The sequence below is a fragment of the Periplaneta americana genome, chromosome 8, assembly GCF_040183065.1.
Source record: "Periplaneta americana isolate PAMFEO1 chromosome 8, P.americana_PAMFEO1_priV1, whole genome shotgun sequence".
In the NCBI taxonomy this organism is placed as follows: Eukaryota; Metazoa; Arthropoda; class Insecta; order Blattodea; family Blattidae; genus Periplaneta; species Periplaneta americana.
The window spans coordinates 15,429,223-15,450,833 of record NC_091124.1 but is presented as its reverse complement, the minus strand read 5'-3'; the positions used below and the strand labels follow the sequence as shown (position 1 = coordinate 15,450,833).

The 21,611-nt window shown below is 35.4% G+C and overlaps 1 protein-coding gene across 1 annotated transcript in view; it reads left to right on the top strand.

Moving 5' to 3' along the window:
• The window catches only part of LOC138704274 (retinal homeobox protein Rx1-like), a 155,472-nt gene extending 138,220 nt beyond the window's left edge, over positions 1–17,252 (top strand). Inside the window, exon 4 of the mRNA XM_069832143.1 lies at positions 15,765–17,252. Within this exon, the coding sequence (XP_069688244.1) occupies positions 15,765–16,309 (545 nt within the window). The 3' untranslated portion in view covers positions 16,310–17,252. The remainder of the gene's footprint in view (positions 1–15,764) is intronic.
• Positions 17,253–21,611: the final 4,359 nt, after the last annotated feature.

The window sequence follows — 21,611 nt, the reverse complement described above, 5'->3', positions numbered from 1 at the left end:
TAATCTCATTCTATTTAATATCTAACACTATACTCTAATACTGTACTGCATATCACTGCACATTATTAGTTAACTGGACTCGAAGCCATCTATTAGAAGCCTTGAATTCTGGTTTATTTAATTTCTTTCCCAGTTCAATAGCTTGCTTTGCAGGATAGATCCAGAAATTGGCTTGTTCTTTGAAAGGTCATGAAGGATCGACTCTCACAACAGTTCATTTATTTTCACATGAACAGTTGCCTTCTGGTTCCTTTTGTGTCACCAATATTGGCCGCACGCCACTCACTCATTATGATCTTTATTTTTTAAAGTGTCATACCTGAGTTTTCCACAACTGTACTTCAATATTATTTCACATAGACTTTGTTTCTAATTTTCCTTTATCTCGATAACTTTTACTTCATCACTTAATGTTAATGCCACATTTTATGCAACTTTTTTTTTACCTGGAAATCACTACACTTGCGCTCTGTTTAGCTACGACAGTATACGGGTGTGAAGCATTGAAAATCTTTGAAGGGACTCGTCTGCCTAGTCAACAGGGTAATAAAATTTATGACCGACAGGCCAACACACCCTCGTACCCTCTAGAATTTTGCAAAGAAAACTTGTTTTTACCTTAGTGACCTGCATATTTCGTATATTCCTTGAAATTACACGCTGTTTCAAAATATAATTACAAAACATAGTGTGTCCAAAATATTGTTTCCGTTTTGAACAGTAGCAGACAGTTTCCATTTCCGCGTTGGACAGTTTCCGTTTTATTCAGGAAAAATTACACATAATGCATACAAATTTCGCCGGGATCAATAAATTGTTCCGAAATAGACAGGATTCCGGATTATTCAGGTTCCGATTTGAACAGGTTTCACTGTATAATATAATATAATATAATATAATATAATATAATATAATATAATATAATATAATATAATATATACTTACTTACTTACTGGCTTTTAAGGACCCCGGAGGTTCATTGCCGCCCTCACATAAGCCCGTGACTGGTCCCTATCGTGAACAAGATTAATCCAATCTCTATCATCATATTCCACCTCCCTCAAATCCATTTTTATATTATCTTCCCATCTACGTCTCGGCCTCCCCAAAGATCTTTTTTCTGCGGCCTCCCAACTAACACTCTATATGCATTTATGGGTTCGCCCATCCGTGCTACATGCCCTGCCCATCGCAAACGTCTGGATTTAATGTTCCTAATTATGTCAGGTGAAGGATACAATGCGTGCAGTTCTGTGTTGTGTAACTTTCTCCATTCTCCTGTAACTTCATCCCTCTTAGCCCCAAATATTTTCCTAAGCACCTTATTCTCAAACATCCTTAACCTATTTTCCTCTCTCAAAATGAGGGAATATAATATAATATAATATAATATAATATAATATAATATAATATAATATTAGTCCACTCTTGAATGAGTAAGACTCGTGCTCAGGAGGGGATTCCAATACAAAGGAAATAAAATTGACAGTGAATAAATTACAGATTAAAAAGTGTTAAATATCTTTAAATCCAAACTATACATCCAGTATAATTTCTTTTTATTTTATTATTAATATGGAGACGATTAGTGGTTAAAATATTGATAGAATAAAATTTGTTTAATAATCTAGGACCTTGACTCATGCTATGATAAAAGCTGCATTGATTTTACATTTAGGTTCAAATAAACGCTGATAATTCATATTTTAGTTCTATATATTTTATGTATAATCATTTCAATGTTATTAAGATTTTTGTGAACATATTTTAATAAAATAAAATAATAAATTTGTTTAATGTTGAAAACTTCGAAATGTTTAAACAGCTGTACAGTTGAGTAATCTTTCTACTTTTTTAAACAAACTTTTAATACTTTTTTTCTGTAGTAAAATTAACGAACAAAGGTTAGATTTATAAGTTCTACCCCATCTAGTTGAAAAGTTACCATTCTTTACCATCATTATAGTTTGAGACTACAAGTTTTCAATAAAAATTATTGTATTTTCGTGAATCATTGCCGAATAAATTGATTTGTAGGTATTAAATATGAAAGGAATCCATCCAGTAATTCAGTAGAAATCGCTATAAAATTAGGCATAAAATAGCACGTAATATGTCAAAAATCACTTTTTTGGTGTCCGAGGTGCTAAAGACGTTATTTCCTTGAAAACCTCGCAATCAGAGTTTTGCAGCATAACAATAAGTACTATATTTAATAGCCAAATATCGAGACACATTGAATAGAAAATGGAGCAAGACTGACCGCGTAAAAAACCATGACGCCCGAAATTCTTCTTACACATCTGTTCCTATAGTACACTGGAGTTCAAAAGTACCTAACCCATAGTAATCGATAGTGATCGATAATTTGTTCGTGTAAGTGTGGCTGCTTCAGTTATTACTTCTATGAATAGATCAAGATAAGTCAGTAGTACATAATATACCTGCATTATAGTATTCAAAATTTCACCCCCCTTTGCTGATTGTAAAAGTACTACGTTTTGCAGGAAACCGTGGATATTGTCAATTATGAAAATATGTACTTTATCTACATTATCATTTTCCCGAACAGATTTTTACTGGTCTCAATAGTACTGTTACCTATTGAGAGCTTACTTACTTAGGCCTACTTACTTACTGGCTTTTAAGGAACCCGCAGATTCATTGCCGCCCTCACATAAGCCCGCCATCGGTCCCTACCCTGAGCAAGATTAATCCAGTCTCTATCATCATATCCCACCTCCCTCAAATCCATTTTAATATTATTTTCCCATCTACGTCTCGGCCTCCCCAAAGGTCTTTTTCCCTCCGGCCTCCCAACTAACACTCTATATGCATTTCTGGATTCGCCCATACGTGCTACATGCCCTGCCCATTTCAAACGTCTGGATTTAATGCTCCTAATTATAATTTCATGTTGTATGATTTATCCGATAAGCAAGTTGTAATACAATGTTAAAATTGAAATATACCGTCTATACTTATCTAGTATTATATGATTGATTATAACATAAACGTTTTCGGCACTAATGTGCCATTTTCAAATGTATGAAAATTTGCCTAATTACATGTTCAAATAGGTGCACATGAACTGTGTGAATGAAACATATAATGTGTACCCTGGTGATCTCATGTCACATATAAAACAATCTGTTTGTAGATAATTAATGATTAAAAATTGAAAATTAAAACACACACTTATTACTAATATTTAACATTTGTTTTTCTGCTGCAATTATCCATCAATTTGTGGAACACTGGGTTGTCTTGACGTATTGTGTGGTCAAATGCAGTTATTCATTTACTTGAAATGTTGTAACCTTACACTAAGATATTCACTATTAAAATATTGCACCAAGGTTCCTTGTTATTTGTTCACTTTCACTTATTGGAGCACTTTACCATAATCGAATGTGGTGCGTAATATAAGTTATATTGATACCTGGTAATTGTTTTCCTTTGGTTGCTGTGGTTGGATTATTACATATTAATATTTTAATCGTGAATATCTTAGTGTAAGGTTACAACATTTCAAGTAAATGAATAACTGCATTTGACCACACAATACGTCAAGACAACCCAGTGTTCCACAAATTGATGGATAATTGCAGCAGAAAAACAAATTTTAAATATTAGTAATAAGTGTGTGTTTTAATTTTCAATTTTTAATCATTAATTATCTATAAACAGATTGTTTTATATGTGACATGAAATCACCAGGGTACACATTATATGTTTCATTCACACAGTTCATGTGCACCTATTTGAACATGTAATTAGGCATATTTTCATACATTTGAAAATGGCACATTAGTGCCGAAAACGTTTATATTATAATTAATCATATAATACTAGATAAGTATAGACGGTATATTTCAATTTTAACATTGTTCCTAATTATGTCAGGTGAAGAATACAATGCGTGCAGTTCTGTGTTGTGTAACTTTCTCCATTCTCCTATAACTTCATCCCTCTTAACCCCAAATATTTTCCTAAGAACCTTATTCTCAAATACCCTTAATCTCTATTCCTCTCTCAAAGTCAGAGTCAAGTTTCACAACCATATAGAACAACAGGTAGTATAACTATTTTATAAATTCTAACTTTCAGATTTTTTGACAGCAGACTAGATGACAAAAGCTTCTCAACCGAATAATAACAGGCATTTCCTATATTTATTGTACGTTTAATTTCCTATCGAGCGTCATTTATATTTGTTACTGTTGCTCCCAGGTTACCTATTGAGAGCTAGCGGAACTAATTCAAAGTTTGTCCACCTTTTTATATCTTTGGTTCTGACTTATCCCGCTGTTAGAAAGTTCGCTTACACGATCAGAAAATTCTAGAGCAGATGTTTTTGAACGCCAATGTACTACGAGTGACGTCAGAGGAAATACTTCATATAAATATATACAATTTTTCTCTCTTATACCTCGAACATAGACGTTTCACGCCAAAATGAACTCAAATTATGATTTTATATAAAACTTGACAGCGATATGAGAATCTCTTGGATTGATGAAATTCCTAGGCTGATGAAATTCCAGCAAATGTTACATTGCTTAGGAATGAGCACCTTGTTTTAGTGCAGGCATTTTAAATGTTAATAATTTGTTAGAATTGGTAAATTATTCGTCAAATGATAATTAAAATGCGTGTATCTAGTCGGATTGCAGTTTCACAACATTTCCACTCGGTTTCATTGTTAATCGGATTACAGATCCGAAACCCATTGTGAGGTACACCCAAGTGTATTCCAACATAATTACATCCGGAAATCCTGTGTAACTGTAAACGTCCTTCATTTTACGCAAAGTACTGAACATTGGAATATAAATCCGGATGTATGAGCATTAATATAGCCTACATGAGATTTATGAGAGTTAGTTGTTATTTTAATAAACGAATCCACATCTTTTCCTGTAAATCAAGCTGCATTCGACTCCTGCAAACGAACTGAAATTCGTTTGTCTTCTTTAAACAAATCCACATCAAACTACTGAACGAATCCACTTTGAACTCCTAAACGAATCTCCAAACGCATCAAAATTCAGCTTCCGTAAAGAAATCCATATTAAATTCTTGCAAATTAAACCACTTTCGGATCCTCTAAACATTTATATTTGAGTCCTGAAAATGAATCAACAATGGAATACAGCAAACTAATCCAAATTTGAATCCTGTAAAGGAATTTACATTCCACTAATGCAAAGGAACCCATATTTGACTCCTGTAAACGAATCCACATTCGACTTCTCATTGTCTCGTATAAACATACCCGTACTTGATTCGTGTAAACCCAGGCATGTGCATAGCGTAAGGAAGGTAAATATGATCCAGTTCACTCCTTCACAATATTTCGGACGTGTTTACATCACATGAACTTGGTTTCTCTTCCGCTTAGGGATGTACAAATCTAATGCGGCACGTCATTTCATTAAACATTTCAAATCAAGTCAAATACGTAATATAGACATTCATATCGAAGGCGTCATACCAGAAGGGCGTATCGACAAATAGAGCGTTATTGAAATATTTTAATGGAAACTATGTTTGAAAACAATCGTTTGAGAATTACAATGGGCATGATGAACGTGGTTTCAGATTGCCAGCAAGTTAGCTGCGAAATTATGCAAGTTAGGAGACTTTGCCATTGGGTAATAATTCATACACTTCCTGGCTGGTTTTGCTTGATATTTGAAAAAGGGTATTGCTCTTCATGACTCGCCTATGTGTTTGAAATGCGATAAATTTATCGGACCGAATTTTTAACTATTAGTGATTGCAGGTTGGCTTTTCCATTAACAAATTATTCTTGTAGATTCTTGAAAACTTGTTCATTATTTCAACGCGCACAACAAATTAGATTAAAATATCATGTTGCTTTATCGAATATAAGAACTATTTTGTTAATATAAACAATTTTTAACTGCCATATTTTAAATTCCTACCTATAAGTTTATGTTCGTCAAAATCCTTCTTATGTTCAAGATCGAAGTTCCGTCTGATATTACAATGTTTTATATAAATCTCAACTGAAGAGTTGAGGCATTGAACTTTACCTTTATTCATAATAACAAAGTAGTCTTGCTCCCATGTTTTTTGGAAATTAAAACAAAACCTACGATTCATTCGTTATATTTCACCACTGTACACACCCCTGATTAGAAGGCTATGGTACCGAGTTAAACCACTGCTTACTGTATACACACAGAGATATGTGGGATATTTGTGGAGGGAGAAATGAAGGAGTGGTGTATACAGTGCACGTGTTGGAACATAGTGCCCATTCCTGGGGTGAACGAATCCACATTCGTCTCATGTAAATGAATCCACATTTCTTGTAAACGATTCTACATTTGGCTCTTGTAAACGAATCCATATTCGTCTCTTATCTCTTATAAACGAATCCACATTCGTCTCATGTAAACGAATCCACATTTCTTGTAAACGATTCTACATTTGGCTCTTGTAAACGAATCCATATTCGTCTCTTATCACTTATAAACGAATCCACATTCGTCTCATGTAAACGAACCCACATTTCTTGTAAACGATTCTACATTTGGCTCTTGTAAACGAATCCATATTCGTCTCTTATCTCTTATAAATGAATCCACATTCGTCTCATGTAAATAAATCCACATTTCTTGTAAACTATTCTACGTTTGGCTCTTGTAAACGAATCCATATTCGTCTCTTGTAAACGAATCCTCATTCGTCTAATGTAAATGAATCCACATTTGTTGTAAACGATTCTACATTTGGCTCATGTAAACGGATCCATATTCGTCTCTTATAAACGAATCCACATTCGTCTAATGTAAATGAATCCACATTTCTTGTAAACGATTCTACATTTGGCTCTTGTAAACGGATCCATATTCGTCTCTTATAAACGAATCCACATTCGTCTCATGTAAACGAATCCACATTTCTTGTAAACGATTCTACATTTGGCTCTTGTAAACGAATCCATATTCGTCTCTTATAAACGAATCCACATTCGTCTCATGTAAATGAATCCACATCTCTTGTAAACGATTCTACATTTGGTTCTTGTAAACGAGTCCATATTCGTCTCTTATAAACGAGTCCATATTCGTCTCTTATAAACGAGTCCATAATCGTCTCTTATAAACGAATCCACATTCGTCTCTTGTAAATGAATCCAAATTTCTTGTAAACGATTCCACACTTGGCTCTTGTAAACGAGTCCATATTCGTCTCTTATAAACGATTCTACATGCGTCACTTGTAAACGATTTCACATTCGTCTCTTGTAAACTATTTCACATTCGTTTGTTGTAAACGAATCCAAATTTTCCTCCTGTGAACGAATGCACATTCTTCTGCGATCGAATATAAGTCCGGCTGCTCTAAACGAATTAGTATACGACTTCTGTAAACAATCTGTATTTTAATCCGAGTAATAAACTAACTTTCGAATCCAGCAAACAAGAATGTCTCTGACATGTCCATGGTTTCTCAATTTCGCTTCTATCCTATTCATAGTCCACTGAGAAATAGGTGGCCGATTGAGTTTCGTGTGCATACCTCTTGTTATGTACATCTTGTGTTACCAAATCCTGCCATCATACATTGTATTTTATGTAGATTTAATCAATAAACTGTTTTCATACTACAGGACCAATAAAATGTACCATAAATAAAGTAGTGACCATAACCATAGTATTTCTATATGAAACAAATGAAATATTACATTTAAAAATATATTCCCTTAGAATACAGGCTGAATCAAAAGTATGGAACCATATGAATATCTTCCATAAGCTTGATTTTCGATTACTATAGGTGTTACCAGTATTTGTAAGACTAAATGCTCTACCAGTGACACATTCGATTCTAGCCCTTAGCTATCTCAAAAGCCGCCATTTTGGATGCAACTTTGAAATTTTAAATGGAAAGGGGGACGTGTAGGTACTCAAAATCATGTGGAATTTCCTTAAAAAAAAACCGGTGCAATTACAATTACACTAATAGTTAAAATTTAAATGATATACACTATGTACACTAGAATACGATATTTTTACTATTTATATTATAATAAAGAATGTAGACCTACGTTGATCAAATATTATTTACACTGTTAAGCTTATGCACAGTGTTGTGTATTGTAATACAAGGTATTTTATTTCATAATACTATAGTCTACATATTTTGTAAATTGTGTAGAATAGTGTAAATAATGTTTGATCAATGTAAGCCTTCATTATCTATGATAGTGTTAGAGTGAAAATAGCGTTTTTAGTAGTAGTAATAATAATAATGATAATAATAATAATAGTAATAATAATAATAATAATAATAATAATAATTTATTCTGGCGATGTTAAGGCTATCAGGACTGCTCTTCCACTTAGCCAGAAACAAAAGAAGCTGATACAATTTGCAGTGTACATATTGTATTTTAATGTACAGCAGTGGCAAAAAAAACGGACCGACCCTTGTACCTCATTTCAGAGCCTTGTTCACTCAGAGCACGATAGACTGCTAACTAAGACTTTCGTGGTTCGAATCCTGCCTGGGAAGGAAAACTTTTTTTTGTTCCTTATTCAAATTTATTCCCAATACTTTTCGATTGCAACGATATTTTACTACTTAATTAACTTATTATTCTCAGAACACGAATTTTACGAGCAATCGAAAAGTATTTGGAATAAATTTGAATAAGGGACAAAAAAAGTTTCCTTCCCAGGCAGGATTCGAACCACGAAAGTCTTAGTTACCAGTCTATCGTGCTCTGGAGTGAACAAGGCTCTGAAATCAGCTACAAGGTTCGGTCTGTTTTTTTTTTGCCACTACTGTACATAGTGTAAAGGGCTGTCAGACATTGATTAGGCTACTTTCAAAAGCCGATTGTCAGAAAAACTGCTTTTCGTCTCTAGAATATGCTCTTTTCTAAAATATTACGTTTATAGAATATTTATTTATAATATATCAATTTTCCTTCATTATGTTAATAATTTTTTCGATGCAAATTGTCTTATTTAACACTAAATTGTAGGGGAGAGCTGGGTAGTATCGGACATCGGGTAATGTCGGACAGTGAGTTTCTTTTATCTACCACCAGATGGTAGTACCTGAATGACATGGTTACGTTTCTGTATGCGACATCACAGAAACGTAACCATGTCATTCCGGTACTATCATCTGGTGGTAGATGAAAGAAACTCACTGTCCGATATTACCCGATGTCCGATACTACCCAACTCTCCCCTAATTCTTCAACACTTAGAATTACTTGTAATTAAACATTTTCTTCTTACAATTACAGTATTATTATTATTATTATTATTATTATGTCATTGTTTTCTATATTGATGCTATTTACATTTACTATTTATTTTTATACTGATTGACTGGAAAAGAACGTCTTATGGCTTTAACTCTGCCAGTATCAATAAAAATAAATTAATTAAATAGATAAATCTCAAATAATTTAAATTGTAGGAAAGGTCATCGTAGTATCAGTCTTTATCACTAGAATGCATTTTCAACAGTCTCCAATGTCTAGTTCTGAATCAATGAATAGAACGTCAACTGCAGCACAAACAAGATGCAAGTGTTCCTTAATAGTACGTATCTGTTCCATGCGCCAAATATGACGTCACGTCTATGAACAGCTAACCTTATCTCCGTACGTCCTGGGACAGAATACGGTCCCTATTGATGATGAAGAGTGGAATAATGGTAGATGCTGTCGAAAGAAACGGGAGTACTTCGCGAGAAACTTTCCAAAACACAGTTTTGGTTTACAAACATTCTGCTTCGACACTCTAGTATCTGAATCCGGATTTCTGGGTGGAAATAAGATATTCTGTAATGAAATGATTAGCGGAGAATGTGGTTCGATGTCGTAATGTCAGATGTGACTCGGCGGCTTCCTCCCACTCTAATTGCCTGTAGACCTGCAGTCCGCAAGATGCTATCGCAGTCGTTTTTATTACGCTGCCCGATAACGTATCAGTGGCAGCACCGGTTACTCATTGTTAAACTTACACGTGTAGCGTAATGAGAAGTCCACGGGTTTGCTTGTAATGACAGATCCCAGATAAAGGCATTGCCGGTAAATGCTCGCTGTTACGGGGAACCGAACTTTCCACAAAACGCGGTGCGTGCTGTCATGCAAGCCGATCGTTTACTTCGCGTGCATAATTGCTGATGTAAGCGGAAACGCCAGGTCCGCACGACTGGTTCTCTGCTGCCATCGCCAATGTTCAATAATAATAATAATAATAATAATAATAATAATAATAATAATAATAATAATAATAATAATAACTTATGGCTTTTAAGGAACCCGGAGGGTCATTGCCGCCCTCACATAAACCCGCCGTCGCTCCCTATCCTGAGCAAGATTAATCCAGTCTCTACCATCATATCCCACCTTCCTCAAATACATTTTAATATTTATACTCCCATCTACGTCTCGGCCTCCCCAAAGGTCTTATTCCCTCCGGTCTCCCAACTGACACTCTATATGCATTTCTGGATTCGCCCGTACGTGCTACATGCCCTGCCCATCTCAAAGGTCTGCATTTAATGTTGCTAATTATGTCACGTGAAGAATACAATGCGTGCAGTGCTGCGTTCTGTAACTTTCTCCATTATCCTGTAACTTCATCCCTCTTAGCCCCAAATATATTCCTAAGAACTTTGTTCTCAAACATCCTTAATCTCTGTTCCTCTCTTAAAGTGAGAGTCCAAGTTTCACAACCATACAGAACAACCGGTAATATAACTGTTTTATAAATTCTAACGTTCAAATCTTTTGACAGCAGACTAGATGACAAAAGCTTCTCAACCGAATAATAACACGCATTTCTCATATTTATTCTGCGTTTAATTTCCTCCCGAGTGTCATTTATATTTGTTACTGTCGCTCCAAGATATTTCAATTTTTCACGTCTTCGAAAGATAAATGTCCAATTTTTATATTTCCATTTTGTATAATATTCTGGTCACGAGACATAATCATATACTTCGTCTTTTCGGGGTTTACTCCAAACCTGTCGCTTTACATGCTTCAACTAGAATTTCCGTGTTTTCCCTAATCGTTTCTGGATTTTCTCCTAACATATTCACGTCCTCCGCATAGACAAGTAGCTAATGTAACCCGTTCAATTCCAAACCCTCTGTGTTATCCTGAACTTTCCTAATGGCATATTCTAGGGCAAAGTTAAAAAGTAAAGGTGATAGTGCATCTCCTTCCTTTAGCCCGCAGTGAATGTGAAAAGCATCAGACAGAAGCTGGCCTATACGGACTCTGCTGTAAGTTTCATTGAGACACATTTTAATTAATGAAACTAGTTTCTTGGGAATACCAAATTCAATCAGAAATGTAGCATAAAATACACATGAAATGTGGTACATTGTCCCTTAGACTTTTTCGAGCAGTGTATTTATCGTGACACTACAATCATGGTTTTAAGCATCGAGAATACGCACCACAAACTTCCTGGAGACTTTAATTTACTGCTTCTTAGAACGAAATACGTCAATAAATTTTTCTCGAGAATATTCACATCTTTATCTTTTTATTATTTACAGAATGCAGTGTATACCAATTCATATCTCTGTTTAGATTTGTTCGGTAATAACTCGGCACATACAAGTCGCTTCGATTTCTACATCATTGAACACGTCATCCATAACTTTTCATAAAAATTTAAAAATAAATAAATCCAGTGGTTTAGCCTATATACCTTTCAAGATACGGCGACACTGGCAACAATCCTTATCTACAAGCATATTGCCATTACAACATAAACGCGACTCATTTTTTAATCTCTATCATTACAATCTTATAGGGCCTAATTCAATTCATGTAAATATCCATGAAACATATAATATTTTAGTAAAATAAAATATAATCAGTTACTTAAATACCCTTGGTGCAAAAAATAGTGGTAATAATAATAATAATAATAATAATAATAATAATAATAATAATAATAGGCCTAATAATAATAATTTTTATTTATTTATTTATACTAGTAGAGTTAAGGCCATAGAGCCTTCTCTTACAGTCTACCAGGTCACAAAGTATACAAGCAGTGAAAATTTAACAAAATGTTAGAGAACACAATACTAACGTATTACAAAAAAAAAAAAAAATAGCATAACAAAATCGACACTAAACAACATGAAAATAATACCATAATAGAAAAAAGAAAGTAAAATACAGATCTAAAGTTTGGAATATAATACAAGCAACTCAGTTAGTACAAATAGTTAATAGGGAAAACGTGAGGAAGAATACAACAAATAAAATGTAATAAAATAATAGTAAAAAAGAATAAAAAATGCGAAAATTAAATAAAATCCATAATAAAAAGGGTGCGGTAATAAATTCATCTGGTGATCAAGAGAACAAAAAAAGGAAAGAATATATATATATATATATATATATATATATATATATATATATATATATATTACAAAACTATCGCAGAGAAAAGGGTTATAATTGAAAGGAATCTGAATTAAAAAAGTGCAATTTTAGTTTATTATTGAAACTAGATAAATAAATATATATTACAAAACTATCGCAGGGAAAAGGGTTATAATTGAAAGGAATCTGAATTGAAAAAGTGCAATTTTAGTTTATTATTGAAACTAGATAAATAAATATATATATATATATATATATATATATATATATATATATATATTACAAAACTATCGTAGAGAAAACGGTTATAATTGAAAGGAATCTGAATTGAAAAAGTGCAATTTTAGTTTATTATTGAAACTAGATAAATATATATATATATATATATATATATATATATATATATATATATATATATATATATTACAAAACTATCGTAGAGAAAACGGTTATAATTGAAAGGAATCTGAATTGAAAAAGTGCAATTTTAGTTTATTATTGAAACTAGATAAATATATATATTATAAAACTATCGCAGAGAAAACGGTTATAATTGAAAGGAATCTGAATTGAAAAAGTGCAATTTTAGTTTATTATTGAAACTAGATAAATATATATATTACAAAACTATCGCAGAGAAAAGGGTTATAATTGAAAGGAATCTGAATTGAAAAAGTGCAATTTTAGTTTATTATTGAAACTAGATAAATATATATATTACAAAACTATCGCAGAGAAAAGGGTTATAATTGAAAGGAATCTGAATTGAAAAAGTGCAATTTTAGTTTATTATTGAAACTAGATAAATATATATATTATAAAACTATCGCAGAGAAAACGGTTATAATTGAAAGGAATCTGAATTGAAAAAGTGCAATTTTAGTTTATTATTGAAACTAGATAAATATATATATATATTACAAAACTATCGCAGAGAAAAGGGTTATAATTGAAAGGAATCTGAATTGAAAAAGTGCAATTTTAGTTTATTATTGAAACTAGATAAATATATATATTACAAAACTATCGCAGAGAAAAGGGTTGTAATTGAAAGGAATCTGAATTGAAAAAGTGCAATTTTAGTTTATTATTGAAACTAGATAATGTCCGCCAGTCTCTGGCATCTTGTGGTGGAGAGTTCCAGAGATGAGCTTCAGAGACGGTGAAAGATGAAGAGTAGGAGGATGTTCTGTGTTTAAGAATGGAGAGTTTGATATGGTGCAGACTATACAATAAGTTTATATGTGTGTTAAATGTATTAGAGAGACTCGGAAATTGAAAAGACGAGACGAATTTTCCTCGTTCCCGTAAACCTTACTTACCACACTTGCATTGCAATATACTATGGCATGAGGTCGAGTGATCCACTCTATTAAATTTTTGCTCTTCTATCTCGTCTAGCTTAAACCTGCAGGTGAGAGAGCATAGGTAGGTGAGGTAAGGTTTGAACGCGTGCTTTTGTTGGAACGAAACTGAAGAACAGCACGTAACAGGACGGGATGACATCGCTGATAAGCAGGCTTCGAGACTTGGGACCCGATACAATAAGTTGACTGTGCATGTACTATAGGTTGTTGACTCGCTGCAGGTAGTGAAAGGTAGAGATGTGTTGAGGTAACAACGTTGCTGTTTAGAGTAGAGTACGGTAGTATGGGGAAACACACACATATGTACATTCTGAAAGTAAATATACATTACACAATGACAATGTCAAAAGAATGTGAAAACCATTTATTCTCCTGTCTTTTATAAGCATTTGTGTTTAATTATACACAGTGTTAATGGTGGAAATAAAACGTGTAGCAATTTTAATTTCTTCATTTATCCTATTGGTCGTCTTTAGGAAGTGTAGCTACAGTACCGAATTGCAATGTACTACAAGATACATTTTCAGTGTCTCAAACGTAAATCTTTTTCGGTTATCTGCCAAACACAGTTTGTACTGTGAAAAGATGCGCTCTACGAAGAAACCTAACATCATTGCAGTCTCTAAGAGACAGTCTTTTATTCTCGGGTGACTCTATGTCCACTAATTTGCTGTTTATATTACAGTGATCTATATCCGTTATTTGTACATAAAATTGATTTCCACTTCTGTTTTACACGTTCAGTACCCAGTGTACTTGATATCTCATTAATTCTCTGTGTAATTTCCTCAATTAATTTGAGGGCTTCCGGCATCTCTTGCTCTGACTTTTCTAACCGTGTAATAGTTTCAGACATAGTTTGAAAATAGGTTTGTATGAAAACCAAATTACTCGCCAGAACCTTCAAATCCAGAGCGTTTTCCTTTGCGTATTTGTTGGCATTCATTCTACAGTACCCCACCCACTGTACGCTTTACCACTATACTTAGTAGGGGAACATGGGGCAGGACGGGGTAGTTAATGTTTGAATGTTTTTATTTGGTATCAAATAATGTAAATGTATGGGTTTTATGATATATATGCTTTTATTGCACTGTAAACAATTAAAAAAATATGCACTTCGAGTGAAATCCGGTCATTATAACCTTAAAATAAATTAGTTTTTCGAAATGTGTGTTTTGCCCCGTTATGCCCCACGTTTGGGGCAAAATGGGGTGTCTATTTTTTTTAATAATTAAATGGCAAAAGTGACAAAAATTATATACTGAAAGTGTGAATACTAAACATTTTACAAGTTTACTTGAGAAAAAGTCATTCGCAAAATACGCAAATGTGCGTGGCATCCCCGTCTTCACTGTCTACTCCTGCGCAACAATTGTGAGCCCATTTCAGACATGATACGCATCTACAACCTTCTTCTGACAAACAACAGAACGAACAACCCATTACAGGAGGTGAAATTTAATTAAATATGACGTGGGGCAGGACGTACTGCCCTGTTATGCCCCACTCCGTTTTGCCCCATAGTCACAATTTCTAAGTTATGAGGTATTGGCAGGAAAAATAACGCACGAAATTTAAGAAAGTTTCGGAATTAAAAGCCAGGTAAGCACTCTATAATATGACATTAAAATAGATTATCTAAATAAATCTCATTTCTACTTACGTGAGACAAGAGAACACTTTAAAGTTGCAAATGAATGATACAATATGATGCAGCAACCGAATAACATACAACAGATGTAAGGAATAGCAGTAAGTGTTGTGTGATGATATATTTACATGAGTTGACGAAGTTCTAAAAAAAATTCGGTTGATTTGCACTACTTGTAGGGAAGATAGAGGCTATACCCCGTCCTGCCCCATATTCCCCTACGCCGTCATGCGGATTTCCCACTGAACTGCTCTATCGGGTCCGAAGTTTCGAAGCCTGCTGATAAGGTAGAAGAGTGGCGAACTGAAAGCTGTGCTTGTTGCAGGTCTTCCAGACTTCGGGGTGCACGCTCAGTTGGGGCTGCCTCCCCTGCCGCCGGACCCCTTCTGGCCCGGCGCATCAGCCCTGGGGTTCGGGCCCGTCTTCGGCCTGGGCAGCCTGCCTCCTAACGCAGCCGCCGCGGCGCTTGGAATCCCTTGGGGCCCCGCGATAGCCGGCGGCGGGAAGGCGCCGCCTCCGGGGCCCTTCCACGCGCTGCTGTCGCAATACGTGCTGGCGGGCGGCGCTTTGCCCCTGCCCGCGGGGCTGGGCCTGGGTGGTCTGGGCGCCTTCACCCTGCAGCCGCCCCCGCCACCCCCTGCCGCGGCGGCGTCACCTCCTCCGGACGCGGAGCCCGCAGTGTCTAAAAGTCCGCCCGCCCCCAGCCCGCCGCCATCGGCGTCGTCTTCGGAGACGCGGAAGAATAGCATCGAAGCACTGCGCCTGCGCGCCAAGGAGCACCAGGCGCTGCTGATGGGACAGCACCAGCGACTGGTGGCCGCGCCGACGCCCGCCGCCAAGCCGATGCAGCAAGTGCAGGCCAAGTCGTGAAGCGGCGTGGCGACGTAGTAAGTGTTGGATAGTGCGGAACTGGTTCCTGGCGTCTGCCTCCGTGAATCAGTGTTCCTCGATCAACCCTCTGCGCGCCGGTGGCCCACAGAGCGAAATTGATGAAGCTGTTGGGAATCGAGTGCAGTCGACGCAAACGTCGCAGCGGATCCTAATACTAGTTTCGTTACATTTAGCATTTCATTCCCACCGCACCACAGCAATGACGTGAAAGTTTTGCTTCGAAATGGTGGTTTCCCCCAGCTCTTCCCCAGTGGTACTGTACACTTCCGAGTTCTGCGTCCTCGTGCTATTCATAGGTTTGTCAGATGCTCTGATATGATACAACATGTTGCAGTCTCTGATTCTCCCGAATTCAGTCTTCGTTCTTTGACTAATTTATGATTAGCGTTGTTAGATATATTAATCAATTGCAAATCAAGATTTCAGGTATAACTCCCTGTAAAGTTGATTTGAGGTCTGTGGATATAGAGGGAAAAATTGTGTCGGTGTCGGTTAGAGTTCCCGAGTAGCTCAATGGTAGAGCGTTGGTACGTTAAACCAAAGGTCCCGGGTTCGATACCCGGCTCCGGAACAATTTTTCCCTCGAAATTATTCAAATCAACTTTACAGGGAGTTATACCTGAAATCTTGATTTGCATAATACACGTCACTGTTCGTGAACAGAAAACCACAATTTAAGTCACACAGAGTTAGTGAGCACTCGAAGTTGGTTGCTTGACGGTTGTCAGCCCACTTTGAGGTCTGTGGATATAGAGGGAAAAATTGTGTCGGTGTCCGTTAGAGTTCCCGAGTAGCTCAATGGTAGAGCGTTGGTACGTTAAACCAAAGGTCCCGGGTTCGATACCCGGCTCCGGAACAATTTTTCCCTCGAAATTATTCAAATCAACTTTACAGGGAGTTATACCTGAAATCTTGATTTGCATAATACACGTCACTGTTCGTGAACAGAAAACCACAATTTAAGTCACACAGAGTTAGTGAGCACTCGAAGTTGGTTGCTTGACGGTTGTCAGCCCACTTTGAGGTCTGTGGATATAGAGGGAAAGATTGGATCGGTGTCGGTTAGAGTTCCCGGGTAGCTCAGTGGTAGAGCGTTGGTACGTTAAACCAAAGGTCCCGGGTTCGATACCCGGCTCCGGAACAATTTTTCCCTCGAAATTATTCATATTAATCAATTGTTCGATAAAATGTTAACAATTTTGTTACGCTCACTATAACTTCTTTTTAGGTTAATAATTACCATAATTGAATCGCACTTTTTAGAAAGGAACTAAGTCAAAATGTTCTATTTTTCAGGAGAGCAAAAGAACTTACTTTCATGAATAAATACCAGTGCCGTAATATAAACATCAACTCGATGTTAGAGATACAGGGAAAGGTTTGTTTAAGTTCCTTCCTTTGTTTATCTTTGCGTCTTGGAAGTATTAATCATTTCATCAGAAGAAATAAAAATGACAAATTTTGACTTAGTTCCTTTCTAAAAAGTGCGATTCAATTGTGTTTTATAATGAAGCTAGCAGAATTTTTAGTAGACTCCTTTAAGAAACAATTTCATAAAAAATACAGGATAGAAGTGAAATACTGTAACCTTGCAGACTGAAAGGGACGACAGGGTATACTGAAATGAATAGAAACCTATATTAAGTTTTGTGATTAAATTCACGGTTAATTAGAAAATTAAGTTTGAAGTCTCAGCAGTCCGGCAATATCACCGCAAACACACACTTCTCGTGATACAGATGTGAGAGGTCAACGAACTCGGTGTGTCTTGCTAGATGAGCAGTTCTCTGGCGCCGTGTTGCAACCAACTAGCAGCGCGCAGTGGCTTGAATTTAGAGGTTTTTCAAATTAAATTTACACGAAAACCGTCCATTGGAATACGCCAGAGGGATAAATTATTCTCTATTAGATTTCCTATCGATATGGACAAAAATCACGATCCTACTCGCAATAGTTACCGAATAAGAGGTTATTAAACATTTGAGAATCTTTTTTTTCTGAAAGAAAAAACTATTAACTTTCCACCAATAGGCTATGTTGGCATAGTTTTTTGTTACATACAACATGAGCTATTCGCTCTGAAAATCTGCAAGACTATTTCACTTCCACCCTGTATGATAAAAGTAATATCACAGTCTACTATATACAGTCGCGAAGCTCAATATGTAGTAAAAATGCAAACATGGGTAGTTGCCCACCACTAGGATCGCTACTATCGCCTCATCATCGCAGATCTCTCTCCTAGCAGCCGACAAAATATGTTACACTTTCGTTGTCGTGTTCTTTTGGAAAAATTAACACCTTCCTTCCATTATTGAAATATTAAATGCATAAAGTTAATTTATTACTTTAATGAAGTATATTAAATTCCACCATAAACTCGAAGATACCTGCAAGAAATAGGTTAATATAATTTTTGTTTGTGCAAAACGAACTGAAATTTACTATAATAGCTTCACTCATTCAGGATTATAGCGATAATTAACTATGAAACCAATAAATATTAATTTGCATTTCTCTTTACAACAATAATAATGGAAATATGAATTAATAGAGTAACTTACGTGTACCGGTACTTGTAGTGTATGCTTACGTAGTTAACAAAGTGGGATGAGGTTAAGCAATAATAATCACACCAGAATTGGAAATAAAACGTGATCAATAAATTTTATTGTAACAGACTTTTTCTACATCTCTAGTAAAGCAACAAATAAAAAAACAACAAAATTAACAGCTATAATTAAAAACATATTCTTTGAAGAAAAAAGTAGGCCTAAGCAATAATAATCCCACCAGAATTGAAAATAAAAAGTGATCAATACATTTCATTAAAACAAACTTCATTTTTCTACGTCTTTAGTAAAATAGCACATAAAAATAATAACAAAATTAATAGCTACAATTAAAAATATATCCTCTGAAAAAAAAAGTAGACCTAACCTTTATTTCTCTGGAAATTTAGCAGCCTAACCGGTATCTAATGTCCTTTCGGTTAGACTGAAACATTTCATTGTGAAATTTAAGGATATAATGTATTCTAACAGTCACAAAGAACTTCAAATTAACAGTTTTGTTTCTGCACAGCATTCTTGTGGAAATCCAGGAACCTTTCTGAATCTTTCGGAAATCGGAAAAAGGATAACTCTTGCCTCTTTCTCTTACTGTTGCTACAATTTATAGCACTACAAACGTCTCCTCCTTGTCCCATATTATTATTCCAATTATTATATTTTAGCCATTAACATTTTCATTACAACCAATACGAACATTTCACAAGCTTCAATGTGAAATACGCAACGAGCTAGCACTCGATAGAAATACGACACAATCCAAAGTCGACTATGGACAGTCTATTGTTTCTAGTTGCTAACCGCTTGGAGCGCTTTATCACGAGATTTGCAAAAAAACACCTCAAGCTTCGCGACTGTATATAGTAGACTGTGGTTATATGTTTTCTTTATAGTAGAATAAACGTTTCTTTCGACTTCTGACATCTCGCTAGCTGCGTGTCTTAGGATCTGCTGTCATGGCAACGTTAATTGTTGCTACTGCTAGAAACCGGTCGGTCAGTCAGTCAAGTGCGATATGTTCGTTAAGCTTGGGTAAAGAGAGCGTCAAACTGTGATTGGCTATTTCCAAGGTTAATCTTGGTTGCCATGGCAACAACCCGTAACCCACGTGGTTAGCGATTGTAAGCCACGCAGCTAGTGAGCTGTGAGAAGTCTGAAGTAACGTTAATTCTACTATACTTTCTTTAACGGATTGTAAGCTTATGAATGCAGCCAACCCCTCGTACACAGTTTATGAAGATAAGGAAGAAACAGATTTTATTGATACTGTTGAAAAAAGCGAACTAGTTGTGAAATCCTATAGATTCTAAATCCCCTATATCCACTTTCACAAATTGAAGAATTTTGACAGTAACTGGTGACAAATAGAGGAAATTTTCAACAGTGAATTTTAACATACCATTTGCTTCGAATTTAGTAGCTTTTTGAATTCAAACTGTAGCATTCTAATTCATTCTTAGCAAGTAATATGTGGGCGTAACTCAATTACGAACAAAATGGTATTTAGAGGGTTTTGAATCTAAAGGTGTCAAATATATCTTAGGTTTTCCTCTTGAGATTTATCTATCATAAGAAGTAAAAGAACTATTATAACGTGCCCTGTCGTCAAAAAATCTGTTGATTAAAACCTGTTGTATAAATTAATTAAGGACGGTATTTTTATTAGAACTATTAAAAGTAATCCAGGTTTTGATATTGATACTTTGTACTTATTTTATTACAGCCTCACATGGGGATTATTAGTAATAATTCAGAGCAAGTAATTTTATTAGTTCACTTGTATTTATTATTTACTGTAGATAGGAAGTCAAAAGTTACATGTACCGACAAATTTTTCCGCGAAGGGTTAATTTACATACACGATTGTGTGCATCGTTGAAGGACTTAAAACCTGGCAAACCTAAACTTTCATGACGTCGTATAGAATATAGGAAACACCACGCGAAGTATGAAAATGACTGGGATAGGCTACTACTTACAAAAATTGCATTAATATTTGAATATTTTCAACGAAGGTTTAAATCTTGAGCTATCCCGCAAATCCTGTAAGAGCCCATGTCGCTAATAAATAAAGACAGGATGTTTATGTAGGCCTAGTAAAAGTTAAAAATGACACCGGATTAAGTTGGAATCGTTTTGACATATCATTGACAACAATCTCAAATGTAACAAATGACAGCCCAGTCACAAAGACTGGATAATTCGTCTACTGATGATGCACGCTTACTAACGGTTCAGACCGCTCTATTTAATTGGCATTTGAAAAACGAGCACTACACTCTAAACGCAGCCCACGATCAAGGTCACGGAAACTGTAGCAAATTACAGTGAATAGCGCGAACTTGGTCAGTTATACGACGAGCATAAAAATTCGGGCCACACACTACTGTTGGCTACTACTTTCAAAACAGCGGCATTATTTATACCAGAGCAGGGGTAAGGACATTGCTTGCACCTTTAAGGGCAAAGGGTTACGAACGCAAAACATGTAGTAACACTTTTGACGATATCTACTACAAGATTTAAGATAGCCATACATAAATTTTATCACAGAAACTTGAAGGAATGCTGAATTGAATGGCTTATAGTTTACTTAATTTAGATTATTAATTTGTCCTTTACAATTTGTTTAATTGTTGCAACAAATCGAAAATATACTTAAACATAAGATCATATAGCCTAGGTACATTTCCTTGATAAACTAATGATGC